Consider the following 22,158-nt stretch of genomic DNA (forward strand, 5'->3'; position numbering starts at 1 on the left):
ATTTCAAGATTTAGTAAAAGTTTAATCTAAGAAGACTTAAAGATGGTTCATTTAACATCAGAATCTGAATGACGAAGGATATCTGTTATCCGAAATATTTCTAAATAATTACATTTATAGTTACCTTTTTTTGTATTTGGAGTTGTTGTGTACACTTTTTTAGGAGTTTATATAATTTATTTATTGTGTACATGTATCGTTACTCGTAACGATCCAGCGCCCTCGTTGGGAAAATCGTTGACTACTATTCAGACGTTTTATATATATATTTCACTTTTTTGGTCTTTTTGAAAATGTTGTTTGTGCTGTTTTTAGACCCTTCTACAACGAAATTTGTTTTACATGCAGACGTATAAAAATTGCGGTTTTTATCCAACGCAATCATAGGTTTGAACGTAGTTTTCAATTTAGACTCGTTTATATTTTTTCGTTTGGGCTTGTATCATATTTTCCCTGCGGTTTATATGATTCGTTCATCCTATATTGACTCTTAAAATTCAAGAGTTTATCTAAAAATGAGGGTACTTTTTCAAAAAATGAGGATACTTTTTATATGGCCTTCCAAATACCGTTTCGATCCCTAACATCACTGAAGAGACATTTATTGACACAATAACACAATGACGGGATGTACAAGTACTTCGAAATATGTTTTATACTGTCATTTCATGAAAGAAATCATAAACGTCAGTTTGTTTCATGTAAGTACAACATAGTTCTGATGGAGTGCTAGTATGTGAGGGTACAGTACTTTCAGGAGCACTAGGACGATTCAAATGATGCATGTTGTGATATTAGAATTAATATAAAATATCTTCTTTAATGAACTTTAATTTATAAAATTTGTTTTAATCAAATTTTTCTATATTTTAATGTTATTTGTTTACTATTATTTTCTTCATCTGCCATCCCTGATCCTGAAAATGTTTGTGTTTCGGGATTCAGTATTAACCATAGCATGAACATTTTGGATCGTATTTGCGACCAAAGTTTCCAAACTTTCAACGAAATATCTGAAATATGCGAGCTTTGGAAGCTATATTGCTATATAATGAAGATATTTGATTGACATAACATTTAGGTTTTTGAATCATGTCAATTACTTAGAAAAAAATATTTATTAAACCATTTAATGATAAAATTGAAATTCAAGGTCATATTTTGCTAAAGGCGAACCTTGTCTTTTGACGCTTGTTTCTCTTTCTTTCCTATCAATAAACGCGCGTTTGTTTTCATTAAGCCCCTGTCACATCTTACCGGCTAGCACGAACGGACGTCTAACGGATAGCTTTTTTCAGTCCATTCATGTCTGTTAGACTCCGTTCTTATCCGTTAGACGTATCTATTTCATTTCCGTTCAGAGTCCGCTTCCGTTCTGTCCACCGGAAAATTTTGAGCATGCTCAAAACTTTGAACGGACGTCCAACGAATATAGCGTCCGTTGAACGTCCGGTAGGTGTCCGTTTACGGTACTCATTCGTTCTGTTTCCGTTTTGATACTTGAATTGTCCGTTAAACATCCGTTAGAGTTGTGGCAGACCAATTTACCAACGGACTTCTGCTGAACGTTTACCGGATAATACGCATGATGCACGAATGTGAAACGGACATGAACGGAAGATTAACGGATAAAACGGATAAATGCCGATTGAAACTATCGCGTTAGAAATGCCAAATATTGGTATGTCAGATTTCTTTGAGTGTCATGAATGTTTATTATTCAGGATGGATTTGTTGCCAACGAATTTGATTTAATTTACACAGTGCATATCACATGTAAAGAAAGCAATGTATTACAATTTTTACATGATTACGTTATTGCAAATAGCTTTTTAAAGGTATATGGATATACGTTTATACAAGTGACCTAGTTAATTTTCGTTTCTTAACTTCATGCATCATATTGTGCATATATGTGTAAGTTTAAAACCAAAGTCTTACATTTCAACAAATATTATGTGAATAAATACTTTAGTAGCCAGTTCACAAATCGTATTATGAAACAAAAAATGGTTTCTGTGAAATTACGCTTTATATCTATAAAAAAAAATGAAAAAAAGCAAACATTTGGCAGATCGAATATACATTTTCATTGTTTTCGTGACTTTACGTACACAGATTTTATACACGATTTTGGCATCTTTTTTTCAGTCCGACTATTATACATTTACTCGTTGTACAGAAAATAGTGAAATTTTTTGATCATGTTTCATGAAACTAAAACGGAATAGTTGAACTGCTGAATAAAATGTAATTTTAATCTACTTTTTTTAGTTGATCACAAGTTAAGAATAAATCCTTATAATCCATAGCACCATTAGCTCCCCCTATGGATCCATCTACTACGGGATAGCTTAAATATGTAGTTTGTCAAAATCGTGGTTTCTATATGAAAAGTGGATAGAAACTGTTTAAGTCAGTTATTGATATTTTTTATCTGCAAAGCATTAAGCAAAGCATTTTCTTTTTTAAAGTTGGGATGTTAAGAAATTGACTGACGAACAAATCAAACAGCATTGAACTCTTTAAAGAGTGCCATGGGGTATAATACTTGTCAATGGGTATTAGACTAAAGGTACTCATCAGGGGAAAATAATTGCAAGATGATTATTATATAGGTGGAAGTAAGGTAGGTACAAATCTTGAATGAGTAGATATTGATAGCACAGTATTGTAATATGAATGTGAGAATAGGACTCATCAGTAGGTGTTTTACACATCAATATTACCAACAACAAAAAATAAAACTTGATTGGTGCAAATCCAGAAAATGATTTCTGGTAAAACTTTCTCAAATAAAAATTTGATGGCGAACTTAGAAAAGATAGTACTTCCTATACCCACAAGGCCAGGTTGACTTAGTTAAAAGTTATTTTAGAGATAATGTTGAATATTTGATAAACCTAAATTTTATTTAACTAAATTTCATTTAACTAAATTTCATTTAACTAAATTTCGTTCTGATGAAAATTAAATTTGATGTGTCGGTTTGGCCTTGTGAGTTTCGTCCCTTTAGTACATTGTTTAGTTACATTTAAATATTCTGATAGGTTTGATATGTGATGATGGTTGATATAGTTACGTTTTCTACTGCTAGCTGAATAAAAGATAGAGTAAATCAGGTTTTCCATACAAATCAATGCTGGAATTAAGTACGGTGTATTGAAAGATTATTTCGAATTTACTACATTACTAATAAATGAGACTTTATAAAGGTTTTGATTTTTCTATGGTTATAGCTTGAAATGTTTACTTTAGTTTTGTTCCTAGTACAATGTAGTTATTATTAATTGAGAGAATTTTATCATATTTTTATATTGTTTTCTTTGCAAGTGGTAGTAAGTTTATAAACATTCCAATAAAGATAAGCAGAATTCCTGATACATACATGTTTTTTTTAATAATGACCATAATTATTAAAAACAAATATCCAACACTTTTTAATAATGCTCTTGCAATTTTGTTGGTATACATAAGGGATCAATATTTTTTGTAGTGTTGGATGATCTATTTTTCTTGGTTTTTAATATATACAAAAAATAATCATTAAAATCTGCAAAATTGTTTACAATAAAAAACCTGAAAATGTGGTATAATTTACAACGGGTTAAGGCAAACGTGTTTGCAAAAGATGGTGCATGATAAAATAAACAATAAAAAGATATTGTGAGAAATACTGTGATAAAATTAAATTGGATATATGAGAAAGAGAAAGAGGCTATTTTGTTTTCTTACAAATAAAGGGACGAATTAAAAAAAGATAAGAAATAAACAAATGTAACATTTGAAATAAAATGATAAACATATTATGCATATAAAAACAAATTTAAAAATATCTAGTGTAAAATCTAAAGCTATTAAAAAGCCTTTCAGGAATGTTTTGAATATCATATGTTGAAAAGGATGGCTTAAATGGCAATACTGAAAATGCGATTGAAATAAAAAAAAATGTCACCATTTGGTGGACTGCAGATGATGTGCAATGCAATACAAAAATCTAACTAGACAATAACATTACCATTTCAGTAAATTCACGCTATGCAATAAGATTTGTAATAATGGTGAGACAGAAACAATACTAATAGAGGAAAGACTTTTCTGCCAATACAAAAAGTAAATATTTACATTATTTGTGACATTAGCCACCAATACGTGGACCTTTTCCACGAAACTAAACAATGAGTCTAAATACACAATATATAGTGAGGGGAGATTCACGCTGCAATAAGATATCTTTTGGAGAAACAAAATTCCTGTACTAAATCAGGAAAATGACAGTTGTTGTCTAATGGTTTGATGTGTTTTATCTTTTGATTTTGCCATTTGATTCGGGACTCTCCGTTCTGAATTTTCCGCAGAGTTCAGTTTTTTTTTGTGATTTTACTTTTTTCTGACAAAGAAAAGATTTTCCAACCTATACACATGATAAATATTTGAAACATTTTGAGACATCTGCCACCATTTGGTGGACTGCATATTGTAAAACGTTTCACAAAAGTAAACTACACAATATAAATAAATTGCAGATGTACACGTGCACTATGTAATAAGATTTGTAATATGAGTAGTCTGTAAAAAATACCAATAATAATACAGAAGAGATTTTTAGCCTTTACAAAAAGTAAATATTTAAGCATGTTATGACATCTGCCACCATTTGGAGATGTTAACATGGTCAGCTTTTCTAATGAGACTAAACAATGAATTTAACTACACTATAAACACTAACTGCAGATTTACAATAGTTTTTGGCAGCACATGACTAAAATAAGAAATTGTTAAGAAAATTTGATATCACTCATTTCACAATTGCTTTTCTTCTCGAATAATAATCAGTGGTGTACAGTATAAAAGATCATATGACAATTAGACAATAAGAAAATTAAAAATATGCTTGCATTTTTTATCAACTTTAACAAGAGTAGATAATCACTAGGAAAGTAAAGTAAATATTCGATTAATATAACACATTGACAAGACGGTAAGTATTAATTTCATGGTTGTATGTCATTTGGTGTACTGCATGAAGAGAAATTGACAATAATTTTAGATACCGCTTATAGATAATGTTAAAATTACATTTTAACACACAGTATGTACATTTGGTTGAGATGAAATTGAAATTCAAGTTTTTAAATTATTTGGCAATTTGTGTTTCTCTGCAGTGAAAAATTCAAATGTTTGTATCATGCAAGACCCCAGAATGATATGTTAATGCTATTTGGAAGGAAAAAAAGAAAAAGCTACTACATGTCAATAGAAGAAAAATATTTTCAAGAAAGTATATTAATGATTTTTGATTGATATTGTACAACAAATTTGTGATTACAAAAAAGGGAGATGTTTTTAAACAGTTATTTATGGGCAGAGGTATTTTTTATAGGAGAAATCAGTTCAGGATCACATGTTGATCTGGCCATTCGGTCCAAGTGCTAAAAATCTTTCTATCGTTTATGGGTGGATTTGACATAGTTACATTTATAAAATTCGAAAATAAGAAAGCAATGAGTGAGTTTATTCTAAGTTTTTGATATGTGCCTTTTTGTGCTTTTTTTTTAAATATTTGTTTGTTTTTAATTGTTATCAAGATACTTCTGGTACTTGTATATCCTGTCATTATTGTTTATGATATTCTAGTATTCTTGTCTTTCATGTTTTTAATGTGCTTAGGCTATATACCGTTTTGTGTTACTTCGAAAACGTGTTTGTTACTTATCTCTTAATATTGCTATGTGCTTTGTGTTTATGCCTTTTTACGATTCTTTGTTACACATATGACGTGGCTCTGAACTTATGCATCCCGTCATTGTGTTATTGTACTAGTATGGTAAGTTTGTGTATTCTTGTCTTTATTTTTTTCTAATATGCTTGGTCTATATGCCATTTTGTGTTTCTTTGTTACATATTTGTATGTTTTTTTAAGTGATTAAGATTATAACACAATGTTGACTGCTATATTTTTGACACTTTTACCTTTTATGTCTGTTTGTTTTGTTCACGCATCGTTGTCAATTTAATGGAATTTGATAAGACTGTCATACAAGTGAGAGGTTTAGCTAGCTATAAAACCAGGTTAATCCACCATTTTCTACACAAGAAAATACCTGTACCAAGTCAGGAATATGACAGTTGTTATTCATTTGTTTGATGTGTTTGATCTTTTGAATTTGCCAATTAGAATTTTCCTTGGATCTCGTTATTTTAGATATATTACTCTTTTCCAGGTCATAATTAATTTAACTAATCAGCATTAAATAATTGTCTTGTAACTATTAACATTGTTTCTCACACTTTACAGCATCCATGAATCTCCTCTGATCCCAGATAGTAGTTATCCGAATGATCTCAAAATACCTTTCGTCTAGTTATGAGTATGTTGTTGTGCTCCTCCTTTTGCAGACCTGTTTCTTTATTCATATAAGGCAGACTTCATACGGAAAGTATGCTAGTTTTCCGTCTTGAAATTGCAGTGGGGTTAATAGAGATTGTGGTCTCATTGTCGAACCTACGGTAGCTTTGATAAAGAAATGCAAAAACTGACAACTAAATACGCCGTACTTTTTCTTCAGATTTTTTTTTCCATGCAAGTGTCGTGAATTGATACAATCATATCCTTTCTTTCAGACAAGACTAACTATTGACACTGTGTACCTGACATAAAACCAGATGGCTTTAAAATAAAACCCGCAAGCAGCTGATAATATTAACTTTTATATAAAATCATAAATATATTTTTTTATTAATAATTTACATAAATAAAAACATATCAAATAAATGCATATAAAATATATATTGCAACGTACATTAGAACTGTTACACCTTGTTAATTAATACATGTATTCCCAAAATCATTTTATTGCGATGTCTATGAAGCAATTCGAGATACATGTACCGTGGTTTATGTACTCATTTTATAGACGTCGTAGTTTAACTACATTGTGTCAACATGTGTTTAACCCATAAAACTAAACAAATATAAAAAGAAGATGTGGTATGATTGCCAATGAGACAACTCTCCACAAGAGACTGGCAAACTGACACAGAAACTAACAACTATAGGTCACCGTACGGCCGTCAACAACGAGCAAAGCCCATACCGCAAAGTTCATTAATTTTAATTTTTCTTTAATAGTGTAGTACATGATTTGGGCAATGATTATGTTAAGCGAAACGTTTAAAGCAACAAAAAGAACATACTAGCACCGAAATTATCATTTTTTTAGGACCCGATTTGTATTTTAAATAGCACAACTTTCAAAAACCTATCGAGGTTATCTTTTAAAGATTTTAAATAATGTGTGCTTCAAGAGGAGAAAATACAAAAAATGCAACAAACAGACAGTGAAAATAGTAAATATATAAACATATAAAAGAATTTTTAACATAATATGATAGATGTATGCAATAATTTTTTTTTTATATATACAATACATCACATTGCCTTTTATTTACATTAACAAAATGTATCTTTTGTTCTTCGGACTTTTTTTAGTTTGTAAGTTAATCGGTCAGATTTATAACGAATACCTCTGGATAACATTTAGTTGAATCCATAATGTGAGTTTATGGTAGGAACGTATAGACTTTATTCGAATCGTTTGTTTTTCTGTTGATTTTTAATAAAAAATATATATAAAAGTAAGCTACCGGTAGTTTGCTGCTGATTATGTATCAACTGATTTTTCATTCAGTGCATCCAATCAAATATTAATTATCTCTCATATCTAAGGAAATTGCATGTTTATGTACTTTTAATAAAGCCGTAAAAGCTTTGGATGGGCGCATTGCATTTGCACCAATCTTTACAAGGTCCAAGCGTTCTTTTGTTCAGATTTTATTTCATTTACGCCGAAAAAAAATAAGATTATATTTTCGTTATTTTACATTTAGCATATAAAGAAAAAGTTTAAGTATTCATCGCTATATCGTCATGGTTATATTATGTTCTGAAAAATGCGGACATATCGTTTAGAAATACAAAAAAACAGTGAAAAGCCAGAATCATAACAGAACAATTATAAAAACATTGAACAAATAAAACCATGGTGTCGAAAGTAGAATAACAGCAACTAAGAATCAGATACCGAAAAGAATCTGGTGACATTTTTGAAGGACCATCAAAGTTACTCCCCACATAACTACAGTTGGGTGCAGACCAAGCATTACATAAAGTAAACGCAAGTTAACGCGGCGTGCACATATTTCGTTAGTTAACTTTAAATTTCGCGTTTACTAGTAAACGCCCGTTTACTTCATTTACGTTAACGCGGTCAAAATGGCAATTTCTAATGTCTACTCGAGTAAACGCGCGTTTACTCTGTGTCCGTTTAGTCAGTAGTAAACGGCCGTTTACTTCAGATTTCACAAGTTTAATTTTACGTGCACGTAAAAGTAAACGGGCGTTTACTACAGATTTCTAAATTGTATTTTTACGTGCACTTGAAAGTAAACGCGCGTTTACTTTTCGCGTTAACTAATTGTGTATATTATAAAATAATCGTCGCGTGCATTTGTACATTTATTTATGTTGTTAAAATGACTTAATATTTTACGTATTTGTGTTTTAAACCTTAACATTCAAAAACACTTTTTATTACAAATATAAACATTTATTAATTGCAAAAAAAAAAATCAGTTCCAAAAACTTTCAACAGCGGCTTTTCTACTTTTTCTGTTCAAAATTTACACATACAAATATCAACTCACAAACCGGCATATTTAAAAAAAATAGAAATGCACTTATCCCCTGTCTAGAAACTTGAACATTATCCGATCGTATCAACTCATCTCTAACTTCAGTAATGTTTTTGCCAGATCTTCTTAAACTTAATATCCTTTCACGAATGTAAACTGAAAGTCTTGTAGGCTTTACAGTTCCAGGACGAATTTCCATTTTGTTCTTATATGCAATTATTAATTTTCAATAAATTAATTAATTAAAGAGGTGTCATTTCATTAAATGCAATCGTCAATATGTTGATCGAAAATGGACAGATGGATATTTTGATGTACCTTATCATGTGATATATTAGGTCAGTGTATCCAGGATACGAGGACAATCTGCGTTAACGCGCGTTTACTACAAACAGTAAACGGGCGTTTACTTTATTATACAAAATTGGAAGACACGCCTTTTTCGCGTTAACGCGAAGTAAACGCCCGTTTACTCTTTACAAAATTAGAAGACGCGCGGTTTTTGCGTTAACGCGGAGGTAAACGCGAAAGTAAACGCCCGTTTACTATTTATGTCTACTAAAATTTCGGAGTTAACGCAGAGTTAACGCGGCGTTTACATGCAGTGCACGCGAGTAAACGCCGCGTTAACTTTTAAGGCCCGTTTACATGTAATGCTTGGTCTGCACCCAACTGTACATTCAAGATAAATTCTCTTTTTGTTGCCAAATGTGGTACAATATTGCTTGTACAACATGCGTAAGAATTCATTTTCCAAATTAAACATAGAATAATACAAACATTACCTGTCTGCAAATGTGCAAATACATTTCTATGCAAATGTAGAAGAACTGTTTGGTACAAGCTCTGGCAATACTTCAATTGTCTTGATTTTATTTCCATGTATCTACTTGTAGTTATAGATGTTTTGAACAAAGATTTATCTCTATTTTTCAGGAATGGAAGAAAACCACCTTTCTACAATGACTGATCATTTTCCATGGCTAAATATGTTTTACTATGCGAACATAAACTGGAGTTTTAAAGTAATTTTTAAAATAAACGTCTCTTGAATAAATCATTTTTATGCTATTTATCTATGTTATTGGCGTGAATGAAATGTTCTTTGTGGCACAAATGAAATATGGTTTGTGACGCAAATGAAATATAGTTTGTGGTGCAAATTAAAGATTTTTATTTTACGCAAATGAAATGCCAATCGTCACAAAAGCAAAGCAACGCTTTGGATTAGTAGATAACAAATGTCATTTAAGCATTTGCAGAACTACATTTGAAGTGTAATGGATCTTTGAAAAAAAAATCTGTACAAAAATTGAACCGTTCATAGTTTGAATAAAATGAAACCATAAATCCATCATCATTTTCGTGTGCCATATTTTTACATTGCTAGGTTTGAGATAACAAAATGGTGGTGTAATCAAAGCTGTTGATTTCTTGTTCTATCCCAGAAGTATGCTGGAATCACGAAAACTATCATAACAACTAATAAAATAAATAAAATTAACGGAAATACCATGGAGTTACTAAAGCAAGCCCTTCGCAATGCAGACACAAATGCTTCCGACTGAAGAGACAATGTCACATTGTTCTTTAACAAGCTACATGATTCCGAAAGTAAATGAGAATTGTAATACAAAATACCAACGCTTGTGATCCCAGTGCACACACACAACTGGAAATGTCTGACATTGCTCGGAATAATATCATGTGGTTGGCTCTGTCCTGTATTAAGAGTAACTTGCCTCAGAGTGTCCACTTGACCAACATTAATGGTTACTCCATCAGTTGTCTGAGAACGAATTTCTATCGATGGATCAGTTTTGTGCTGTTGGTTCATAGGTTCTGAAATGTCTGGTTGATCTTTTGAATAACCGGCAGATTCATCGCTAGTCAGTCTGTGGTCTGTCCCCTCATCTGCAAGGGAATTTGGAGTTTTGTTAAAAATCGGAGGGTCACTTTTATTTTGTTTTGATTTCTTAACATCTTTATTCCACCTTTCGACTTCATTTTGAAGTGTGTAGGACTCCGATTCAGGCACGTACACCTCTGCGTCTTTGTCAATATCTGAATTATCTGTCATAGCTATGGCTTTTACTAGGACAAATTGATGATACGTATGAAGTCCATTAAGTCAACTGACGCTTTTATCTGATCACTGCACCAATCTGTAAAGAATGTAAAGAAATTAAACTAAATTTGTTTTGATATTCCAGAGCGTTAAATAGAATGAAATTCAAAACAGTGTAGCTGTGGCCATTGATTGACACATTAAAATCATCCATTGACTGGGACAATTTACGCGAACGTTTGTCTGTAACGACTACTGTTCACGAGGTACCTACGATAGACATTTAAACTGTAGGGTCACCAAAGGTTTCTTAACGCCTTTAATTATAAAATAATTCGAAAAATTAATCAGGAATAACCTTTGTGTTTTGATTTATATAATTGATATAAATCAAAATATCGTGTTATTTCTGATTAATTTTTCGAATTACTTTATTTATGTGTTGAGAACCTTTGGTGACCCCATAGTTTAAGTGTCTTTAAAAAGTACATAGTGAGCATTGGTCGTTACATACAAACGTTCACCTAAATTGTCCCAGTCAATGGATGATTTTAATGTGTCAATCAATGGCCACAGCTACACTGTTTTGAATTTCATTCTATTAAAACAAGTGATACACACATCGTGTAAAACTAAAATTATACCACAAACCAGAATCAACATGTATATAAACGAAGATGTGGTATGATTTCCAGTGAGAAAACTCATCGCAAGACCAAATAACACAGACATTAACAACTAGAGTTCACTGTACGGGCTGCAACAATAAGCAAAATACCTTTTCCGCTAAGTCAGCTATAAATGGCTCCGAAATGACAAATGTTAAACATTTTAAACGAGAACAATAACGGCCTAAGTTATATACAAAATAAATATCTAAAAACAAATATGATACACATCAACAAACGACTACCATTGAATTACAGGCTCCTGACTTAGGACAGGCACTTGAATGTGGCGGGGATAAACTAGTTTGTAGACGCCAACACTTCCCCAAATCTAGGAGAGTGATGTTACAGAACAACATAAGAATAGAATAAGGCTGAACTCATCAGATGGATACAGTCAAATAGAAATACAGGTAACAAAAACACAGAGTAGAAGTGGCAGGGTACTTTTACATCAACATAACACGAAATACAGATCTATGAGTAATTGTAGTTACTGACATCTAGTTCAAAGCCAATAATAACTAATAAAACAAAAACGTGTATCTAAGACTAAGACTAAAACATCAATCATTACCAAATCAACAGAAAAAAACATGACCTTGTGCAATGACAAGATACAGATATCGACAGCTTGTCGGGCCGAAATGTGCAAATGTATATAAAAATAATAACAAATACCAATAAAAAAATATTCAAAAATCTATTTACATTGTTGAATTGGTAACCTTTTATAGAAAAAGTGTATTTAAAGGATCATCCAACCAGTTTAACCGTATCGTATCTAAGTTTTCGTACTCGGTAAACAACATCTCCGTAAAAATTAGGATGTGCTATCCCGTTTGGAATAAGTTTTCTACAAGTGCAACCAAACTTCAAAGCCAAATCTTTATTATATCTTATTGAGAGCTCCACATCTTGAATAATATCCCAAGAATTTAAAATAGCGATCAATTGAAAACGTATTGCGACAAAAGAGATGACTAAGCTTTCCTGTTGCATTTTGTTTTGCGTTACTATGTAACAACATTTTAAAAGCAGTCCCTGTTTATGGAGTATTTATGTCCTAGTTTATTAAATGTTCCAGAGCTTTGGTTTTCTTTAAACTTGAAATGATCTGGACGGAGTGGAGTGTTGATGCTAACAACGAAGCTACTACTGGTAAAGATGAAGTTTTCATTTCAATCTATTAAATCTTTGTAGAAAGTAACACCATTCGTGTTTTAGATGAGGTTGAAATGATTAAATAAGAAAAGATAAAATCGTATGATAAAATTATGAAATTAGTGCCCCTCCCAATTTAATTTTTCCTTTACATGGCGAGAATCTGAAATATTATCGAAATACATGAAAGCCTTCGAACCCTTGGAAAGACCTCCTCAATGGACGTAAGAATCCTGCCCCCTCTAAACCAAAATATCATTAAGATACAGTAAGTATATTGTAAAATTTATTTATTCAATGAATCTAAACGGATCACCAACTAGTCGAGTCATAAACTGTAAGTCACAACAAATAATAGGAACACGTCTGCTATCAAATGACGGTGTAAACCAGAAGTCAAAGCTAATGCCTACATCACCATGGTCAGACCAACCCTTGAATACGCTTCCTCTGTATGGGACTCTTACCAACAAAACCTTGAAAAAGATCTAGAACAAGTACAGAGAAGGGCAGCTAGGTTCGTGTTCAATGAATACCAAGACGTATCCCCAGGTTGTGTCAGCTCTTTAATTGAGAGACAAAGATGGGAGCCTCTTAAAGATCGCCGCTGCAAAGACCGCCTCACCATGGCCTACAAGATCCACAATAGATTGGTAGATATTGACCTCTCAAACTATTACAAACCCGGAGATTCACGGACCAGAGGAAGCCACCGCATATACCAACAGCGTACTCTGAAAGAACAAATACAGGTAATCCTTCTTCCCAAGATCAACCAGGGAATGGAACACTCTACCGGAAAAAGCCACAACAGCAGCTACACTACAAGAGTTCAAGGCCAACCTTACCATCCTGCCGGAGGCCTTGACAGGAGCTTATCACGCCTAGAACTCCTTAGATCCCAGATGTATATAGTTTTATTTTGTAAATAATAATTACTGTAAATAGTTACTGCTGGTTTTAATAATTGAGGAGGGAAGGCCTCATGATTTCACGATCAAGAGTCATTTATATACACTCAAGATGAGTCCGACTCTGTACTGAAAGAAGAAGAAGAAGAAAGGAACGCAATCGGTGCACATTGAAATACTCACAAGTGACCGACAAACTCTACAGTCGAAAGGTACATGTTGCCTAGGAGAAATTTACAGCAGCAACCATCCCACCCCAGTTCCACTAAGTATATTTAGCATATTTTCCCCTACTCCCTACAAGGTCTTTCACTAGCTTCAGCAAACAATTCCACAATCGCATCCCTAAATACACCACCTAACCATGCAAATATGAAATTATGTCTGTTAAAACCCCGCGGAAATGTAAATAAAATATTGATTCGTTGTAGAACACGATACTTGAAGTTCTTTTTGTGTAGTTTAGGCAGTTAGTACATAGTACATGTATATAGTATACATGTTTAAATTTTCAGAGGAGACTATTAACTGAGATGTTGACTGTTAATGGTATAATTGTATACTATTTGATTCTCATTAAAGCGCGCGACCTTCGATATCGAAAAATAATATAATTTCTTTCTTTTTTTTTAAGAATTTATGAGTATTATTTACGTTATATCACCATCACATTGTTTACAGCTTTGTCGACATGTACGCACAAAAGTCGCTTTGAAAGTAATTGTTGTTTGTTTCCAATTCTATAAACTGGCGTATCAGTAACCCTTTTTGCTGATTTTAAAATTATTTTTATAATGTGATTTGCCAAGATCAACACATCTTCGCTAGCCGGTAGGGAAGTGGATCCTAGGATGGAAGTGGATCGTAACCCTTGGCTAGCGAAGATGATATCAACACTATTCATGCGTGAATCCATTTAAAATCATCTGTGTGAATATATTTCCTTCGTTTACATCATTTTTTTTTATATAAGGAAGTAAGATCATACTAGCATGACACGTACACTCTTTCCAATCTACTTTCGATTGTAGACAATATTTTATAACTTTTTTTTTGGAAAAATACAAGTGTGGACACAGATGAGTGTGGATAGTATGTATGGATGTTTGACAGTGTCTTATGACAAAATGAGTTCTATGTTTTTTCTATATGGTGTTATTAACTATGTTGCACGATGACAACCAATCTGAGCATTATGAGTGTTATTTATTAAATTTTTTATGCCCCCACCTACAATAGTAGATAGGCATTATGTTTTCTGGTCTGTGGGTCCGTTCGTTCGTTTGTCCCGCTTTAGGTTAAAGTTTTTGGTCAAGGTAGTTTTTGATGAAGCTGAAGTCCAATCAACTCGAAACTTAGTACACATGTTCATTATGATATGATCTTTCTAATTTTAAAGCCAAATTAGACTTTTGACCCCAATTTCACGGTCCATTGAACATAGAAAATGGAAGTGGGAGTTTCAGGTTAAAGTTTTTGGTCAAAGTAGTTTTTGATGAAGCTGAATTCCAATCAACTTGAAACTTACTACACTTGTTGCATATGATATGATCTTTCTAATTTCAAAACTCATAACTGCTCCAAAAGTAATCTGATAGAATTTCAAGCATTTTAAGCCAATATTATCAACATCTACTAATGAGTCTTAATATGTCTACATATCTAAAAAGTCATAGTATTCAAAAGGTAATGCAAAATTATTCCTTTTCATTTTTTTTGTTATATGGATACACATTTGAGTGATACATGTACCAATACAATATATGTTGTGGTATGAAAGTGCAGTAATTAGCATTTACTGTAACTATGTTAATTCACACAAATTGAAAAATAAACAAATGAATGGACCAGATGCTCTGCAGAGCCCAGCTTTATACGACTGCAGAGGTCGAAGCCTGAACAGTTGGGGCTAGTATTGACACAACATTCAAGCTGGAAACAGCTCTGAGTTTGAATTGTGATTAAATAGATGACACAGCTTAGGTTTCTGACACAGAATGAATGTGGTCTAATGAACTTAAATATTTGTTTTGCTTTTGTGTTAGGAGCAATTCACTATGCTGCTGAATATTAATCCTTTCAAACAAAAATATCTAAAGAAATTTTCTTTTTAATTTCTGAAATGAGAAACATTTAGAGGAGACAAACTTCAGTTAAGAGATCAGAAACTAAAAAAATGTATAATTTTTCCATTTGTAAAAGGGCATACCCTAGAAAGTGCTTGCAATCACTGAATGGTTATTAATGACTGCTTTAATTTATCAGTTGGTAATAAAGTGAATATTGCATTGTATATTGTATAATTGATTTAAGTTGACTGAACAAAGAAAGATAACTCCAATTTTCAAAGAAGATTTCATAAAGCATTGGTATTAGGTAATTCAAGAACCATTCTGGTTGGAAAAATATAACCACTCGGTAAAACACTTGAAACTCATAATAGCATGTTCATAAGGATCATAATCAAACTTCACCGGTTCATGTTCATGTTAAAGGAATATTATTTTCTAGAATGTATGATGTAACAACATTATCAAAAAACATTTTAACTTCCAACAGTTTTGTGTAATCAGTATGTCTAGCGGTCCAAAACGATAGGTCAGATTGATTATTCATATCTCCATTTCGTTTCAGTTTAAAAAATGTATGGTACATATGCTGGATTGGTATACATACTTCTATATCGATGATCAATACCTTCCGTTCAAAAATTATACTTATGCTTGGTTCTTTTTATGATACCGTTCAGATTGTTGATAAGTTATATGATAACACAAATAAAAGGAAGCAATTAACACAATTATCAAACTTTAAGGACAATCCACATTAAAAATATAATTTGTGATAGGACAATGTTACAAGGGGAATTTCCTTATAAAGATAAAACTTCGTAACACTAATAACCGTTTAGATAATACACAATGAAATTTTTCTTTTTAGTGGAAAATGCAAACATGGGGAATTTCGGTATATATTCCTAAAATAAGCTACTAAATTTTCAACTTTTCAATATTTTTGGAATTAAATCCAATATACCACTTGATATTAGAAATCAAGAAAGGACGCTATATAATAAGTAATCTTACTGATATATTTTTCATGCGTAACTTGCGCAAAAAAGAAATGTCCAGTTTACTAATTTAGACACTAAAGTACAAAAAGGGGGGAAATCACCAAACAGATAATATGATAACATAAAGTCAATGTGAACAACACGTATTTAATACAACAGTTACTTACTATGGTTTTTCATGGGGGTCGCGTTTTTTTAGCCTTTAGTTTCCTATGTTTCAATACTGTTGTTTGTCTTTTGGTAGATTTTTGTGTTTTAACATATTAGAATTGAGAATGGAAATGGGGAATGTGCCAAAGAGACAACAACCCGACCATAGCAAAAAACAACAGCAAAAGGTCACCAACAGGTCTTCAATGTAGCGAGAAATTCCCGCACCCGGAGGCGTCCTTCAGATGGCCCCTAAACAAATATATACTAGTTCAGTGATAATGAACGCCATACTAATTTCCAAATTGTACACAAGAAACTAAAATTAAAATAATACAAGACTAACAAAGGCCAGAGGCTCCTGACTTGGGACAGGCGCAAAAATGCGGCAGGGTTAAACATGTTTGTGAGATCTCAACCCTCCCCCTATACCTCTAGCCAATGTATAAAAGTAAACGCACAACAATACGCACATTAAAATTCAGTTCAAGAGAAGTCCGAGTCTGATGTCAGAAGATGTAACCAAAGAAAATAAACAAAATGACACTAATACATAAATAACAACGAACTACTAGCAGTTAAGTGACATGCCAGTTCCAGACTTCAATTAAACTTACTGAAAAATTATGATTTCATCATATGAACATCAGGCACAATCCTTCCCGTTAGGGGTTTAGTATCATACCATCATAACATATATGAGAAGAACATAACCCGTGTCATGCCAACAACTGGTTTTTGAATAAATGTGTTTAGTTCCGATGCATATGTATGTTGTGTACAAGATGTAAGTTTGTACAAATTATAATTTGTACAGGGATTTTGTACAAGTTATAAGTTTTTTTACACCTACCTTCTTGCAACAGGTGAGGCAGGTTTTTGCATCAATGCCCAGTTTTAGACTGTATTATGAAGTTGTGAAAAGATGACAGAAATATGGGAAGCAAAAGACTGTGTGCTTGCATCATCCATTTTTGTTCATCAGGTAATACAACACTGATAACTTTTACAAAAAATCTGTACAAATTATAATTTGTACAACATTACAACTTGTACACAACATATACACTGTAGGCTTTCGATCTATAAATTAGAATTTCCCATTGGTATCTTTCGTGATATATAATACTTTCAATATACAAATAATCGAATAATACACTTTTTAAGTATTGTATTACTTGTACAAATAACAAACAAAAAAACATAACCATAAAAACTTCAGTTATAAGCAGTTGTATAAGTGTTAAAAATTACTATAATTTAGTATTTGAAAACAGGAAAAATGCAATACATACGTTTTACGACTGAGAAGGCCAAGGCATACATGAAAAGTAAAGGTTAACACGTTTCGAAAAAATTCTAGAGAAATTTTGTTTGTTTTTTTAAATGTTGGAAATCCGCTATGACAGCTAGTCACTGTCATGCATGCACAAAAATATACCTGGGAAAATCCCATTGTTCTATTTTTAGTTACATGTATTTTCCTGTGATTATTTCCTTCATTATTGCTATGCATTGAGATCATTCAAGAACAAGGAATATATGAAATATTAACGGTAAGACAAATTGAAATCATTAGATTAATATTATGTTTAAATAATTTTGAGTATTATATAATATAAACCATTCCTAAAGTAAGTAATAACTTTGAAAATTGGGTCCATAAGGATGACATTTTTAGTTGTTGATGAGAATTGTTATGAGATTCGTGTTGCTCTCGGCCGAGATTTTTGATACAGCTTGTCGACAAATCTTCAACACTAAATTGTTAGCATTTTCATCAAAGTCGCAACTTTCGATGAACACATTGCTATTATATTTAAAATACGGAGAAGCACAAGCATACATTCGAGTTAAACATGTTAAAGTAGGAAGAAAAATCCTTATTTTACTTACATGTAATAAATATTCAAAAACGCTTGAGTTTAAATGGCGTCCTAATTATCAAGAGAATTCGAGTTATCATGATTAGGAAATTAGTAAATACTATAAGCAGTCTAATTTTTTCGTTAGTGTATCTCGGTTGGTACGAAATGACAAATCACGTAGACCATTTTCAAGACTGGAAAAATCTCTATGCTGAAAAATCCCCAGGAAATTAATATTGAAAGAAAACGACCGAAATGTTTTCGGTCATCAACAGATGCACACATCTTTCATTCTCATTCCGTTCGCAATTGCTCTTGCATTTTGTGTCTGCATTTTATTCTTTAATTGTTTGTGTTAGGGATTTGTGATTTAATGTACTGTTGACATTCATATTTGTAAAAGTATTAAATAAGCGAGCAAATTAGTTTAAACCATGTGCTTGAATATTGTATACTCTTTATTTATTATTTTTTCAAATCTTTTTCAGATTAGATTTCAAAATGTTTCGAAATATTGTTTTAGTATCAATTGCACAAATTGGTGTTTTGACATTCCTAACCCTAATAACCCCCTACCTCATCACAGGAAAAGAAGATTTGAACGAGTTATGCTCCATTCATAAATCTTTAATATCATCAAATGTTACAACACCAGTATTGTCAGCCAACCAAGTAAGCGAGAGGCCATGTCCGTCATGTTTAAGACAAACATATCAAGATGTCATGTGTAAACGATGCAAACAGGCGACTCGGAATGCTCGAACAAATTTTCTGCTTCAAGAATTTTGTGCAGGTAGAGCTTACCAGTATATATTAATGTTTGCTTGTCTTGTTGTTACTCTGGTCAACAGTATTCCATACTTATCATCACGTAGAGACAGCAGACTATTGCCCATGCGTTTTGAGTACACGCTGAAAGTTGTAGTGAATGACAAGAAGATAGGGACTTTGTGGAATGTGTTGTGATATTCGTATGATTAACAACACTGTAGTGTCATAACATTTAACATCATACCATACGAGTAAAACATTTATAGTCATACATGTCATATATGTACACTGTTATAGTTAAATTTAATGATCCCATTTAGTATTTATTTTATTTTCATTATTGATGCTCTTTTTAATAAATGTTTTTTTTCATTGCCTTTTTAATTCATAATTTCGAAATAAACCACATACATGAGTACAAATCTAACGTTCCCATTCCACCGAACGTGTCCAATCCACCGAAACATGCCAATTTTGATAAAACTTGTCCTTTAAATCACACATCGCCCAAACATGCATACATTTTAATTTTCATATCAATAATCCTTGTTTTTGCTATGACTTAGAAGTTCAGAGAATTCAGCCTCATTATGGAACCATGGAATTAATGAACTTTAAACAAGCCTCAATGTATCAATTGTGTCGATTTTGTAAAAATAAAATAACAACTATATGCACGAGGACACCTACAATCTTACCTTAGACGACACAGTTGACACTTACACAGATCTTAAAATAAAGTACAAATTGCCGTGTGGTGTTCAGAAAATCTTTGTACACAGTGATGGATGATATAACGATATTTTGTTTTAAGATATATCGGATCTGATTAAAGGAAGCGAGTTGCATTGTAAAAAAATATGTTTATACAGTTTTATTCATTTGCTGTAAGTCATTCCTAAAATACTCTCCTAAATGGCAATAATGCCCTTAATGTGATGCTTATCTTGTTTGGACCTGATATACAACTTCTTCTGAGGTTCATCCAAGCGCCATTGTTTAGCTATTCAAAATCATTTCGGGGTCTCGAACATTGTCTCCTACACTTTAAAAACAAAATGTTGATTTTTTTTAATTTTAAATATTGAAACTCAACAAGTTAAGACTTCAAGTGAATATTAAAGAAAATGTGGTATGATTGCTTTTTAGACATATATCTACAAGAGACCTAAATGACACGGAATTTAACAACTATATATCACCGTACAGCCTTGAACAATGAGCAAAACATTAGGAGTTTGAGTCAAGGTGGTTATTATATATACAGCTGCCCAGTAAAAACAAATAATGTTTTACATGCAAAGGGAGATAACTCTATTTAAATATTGAAACTTGGAATTAAAATATTTTTTTAGGATATTATTTTTCTTTTATCGAAATATACAAATACAGATTCTTGAGTTTGCAAATAATGAAAAAAACCAATTCACTTTTTGCTGTTCAAAGTCTGAATGATACGGTCAGCAGTGCTTTGTGGGCGTTAGTTGCAGCACTATGCATAAATGAATGAGCATAGTACTTCCTAATTTGTCTAATGTACATTTTACATGAGAAATAAAAAAAAAGTCTTGATAATGGATCACCTTTATTGATAGTAAAAAGGACTCAGAATTACTAAAAATACTCATTCTTAGTCTAAAGTAATAGCATTTTGTAATACAATTACAGAACATATATCTGAAGAGTTTTTGTACAAATGAATAGCAATATAAAAGGATCAGTCTTACATTTTGTAGGTACATACATATACAACCATTTGATATTTGAACATCCCCAAGACACACGTGAAATGTAGGATCAAATGTTCTTGTATCACGAACAATTCATCACATCTTAAAAAAACTAGAAAAATAGCAAGGCATTCAAGCATACTTCTTCTGTTATAAGTATCACATGTAAGATTTAATGGTAGACTATCTCAGAGGTTTTTTGAAATTCGCAAAAAGCTATAAGGTATAAACAAGTTTCTCCAAAACAGGTGGTTTCTGAAAAGTTGATATCACATTGAAGTTGCAAGAAATTTTAAAGATACTGTTCAATTCTACATTGTACGAAGCTTTAGTTAAATCAGCTATGTACAGCGAAATCATGTTATTTTTCACTACAATGTCCAAATACTATCTTCCAGTTTGGACAAGGAGTTGGTGCATGATCTCTCTGCTACTAGCACTAACTGATGTGTTCATCTGTAAACGAGATAAAGAGTCGGCAATTAAGTTGATTTTTTTCTTGCAAAAAACTTTTATGGAGAAAAGGTTAGATACTATTTTTATTTTTATTTTATCTTGTGCATAAAATCGTGGTTTTCTTTCTTTGTTTGTTTTCTCTCGTTTTTTTTGGCGAGTTTGATGGTTACAAGAGCGCAATTATTTGTAATGCATTTTCCATAGGACCCTAGTGGTATTCAAACATTTATTTCTTGAAGAAATAACAAACTAGAAAAAAATGGGTAGCAGTTCCTGAGACTATAGATGTCAGCCTTTTATTACAGCAAAAAAAAAGTATATGGTCATGCGGCACAAAGTGCCCTAAAATGCAGTTGTTATGGAAGCTTCCTAATTCCGCACTAAATTGGAAAGGCTTATTTTGAATGGATCCTCAGTTAATAAAACAATTCTATCTTCTACACATTGTGAATTATGAATTTAATTTTCACCAATTTTTAAACCTAAATGGATAAGCTTTCAAATAAAAAATAATTCCAACTTGCATCATTCAATCAGGAGCTTCAAAGTTTTTATTCTGAGTACCATCTTGGGGTAAAAAAGTAAACAAATAATTGCGCTCTTGT

At 32.1% G+C, this 22,158-nt stretch overlaps 1 protein-coding gene and 1 long non-coding RNA gene across 2 annotated transcripts; one reads left to right on the forward strand and one right to left on the reverse strand.

Moving 5' to 3' along the window:
* Window positions 1-9,745: 9,745 nt before the first annotated feature.
* On the reverse strand, window positions 9,746-18,078 carry LOC143068092 (uncharacterized). Its single transcript, XM_076241861.1, has 2 exons — window positions 18,024-18,078; window positions 9,746-10,859 (listed from the first exon to the last, which is right to left on the reverse strand). Exon 2 carries the CDS (start codon window positions 10,772-10,774, stop codon window positions 10,112-10,114), a length of 663 nt encoding a protein of 220 aa, XP_076097976.1. The 5' UTR covers window positions 10,775-10,859; window positions 18,024-18,078; the 3' UTR covers window positions 9,746-10,111.
* An 81-nt stretch (window positions 18,079-18,159) lies between these two features.
* On the forward strand, window positions 18,160-19,739 carry LOC143068093 (uncharacterized). Its single transcript, XR_012976113.1, has 2 exons — window positions 18,160-18,284; window positions 19,085-19,739. It is a non-coding gene; the product is annotated as an uncharacterized LOC143068093 (long non-coding RNA).
* The last annotated feature ends 2,419 nt before the right edge of the window (window positions 19,740-22,158 follow it).

Source organism: Mytilus galloprovincialis, chromosome 3 (assembly GCF_965363235.1).
Source record: "Mytilus galloprovincialis chromosome 3, xbMytGall1.hap1.1, whole genome shotgun sequence".
NCBI classification, from domain to species: Eukaryota; Metazoa; Mollusca; class Bivalvia; order Mytilida; family Mytilidae; genus Mytilus; species Mytilus galloprovincialis.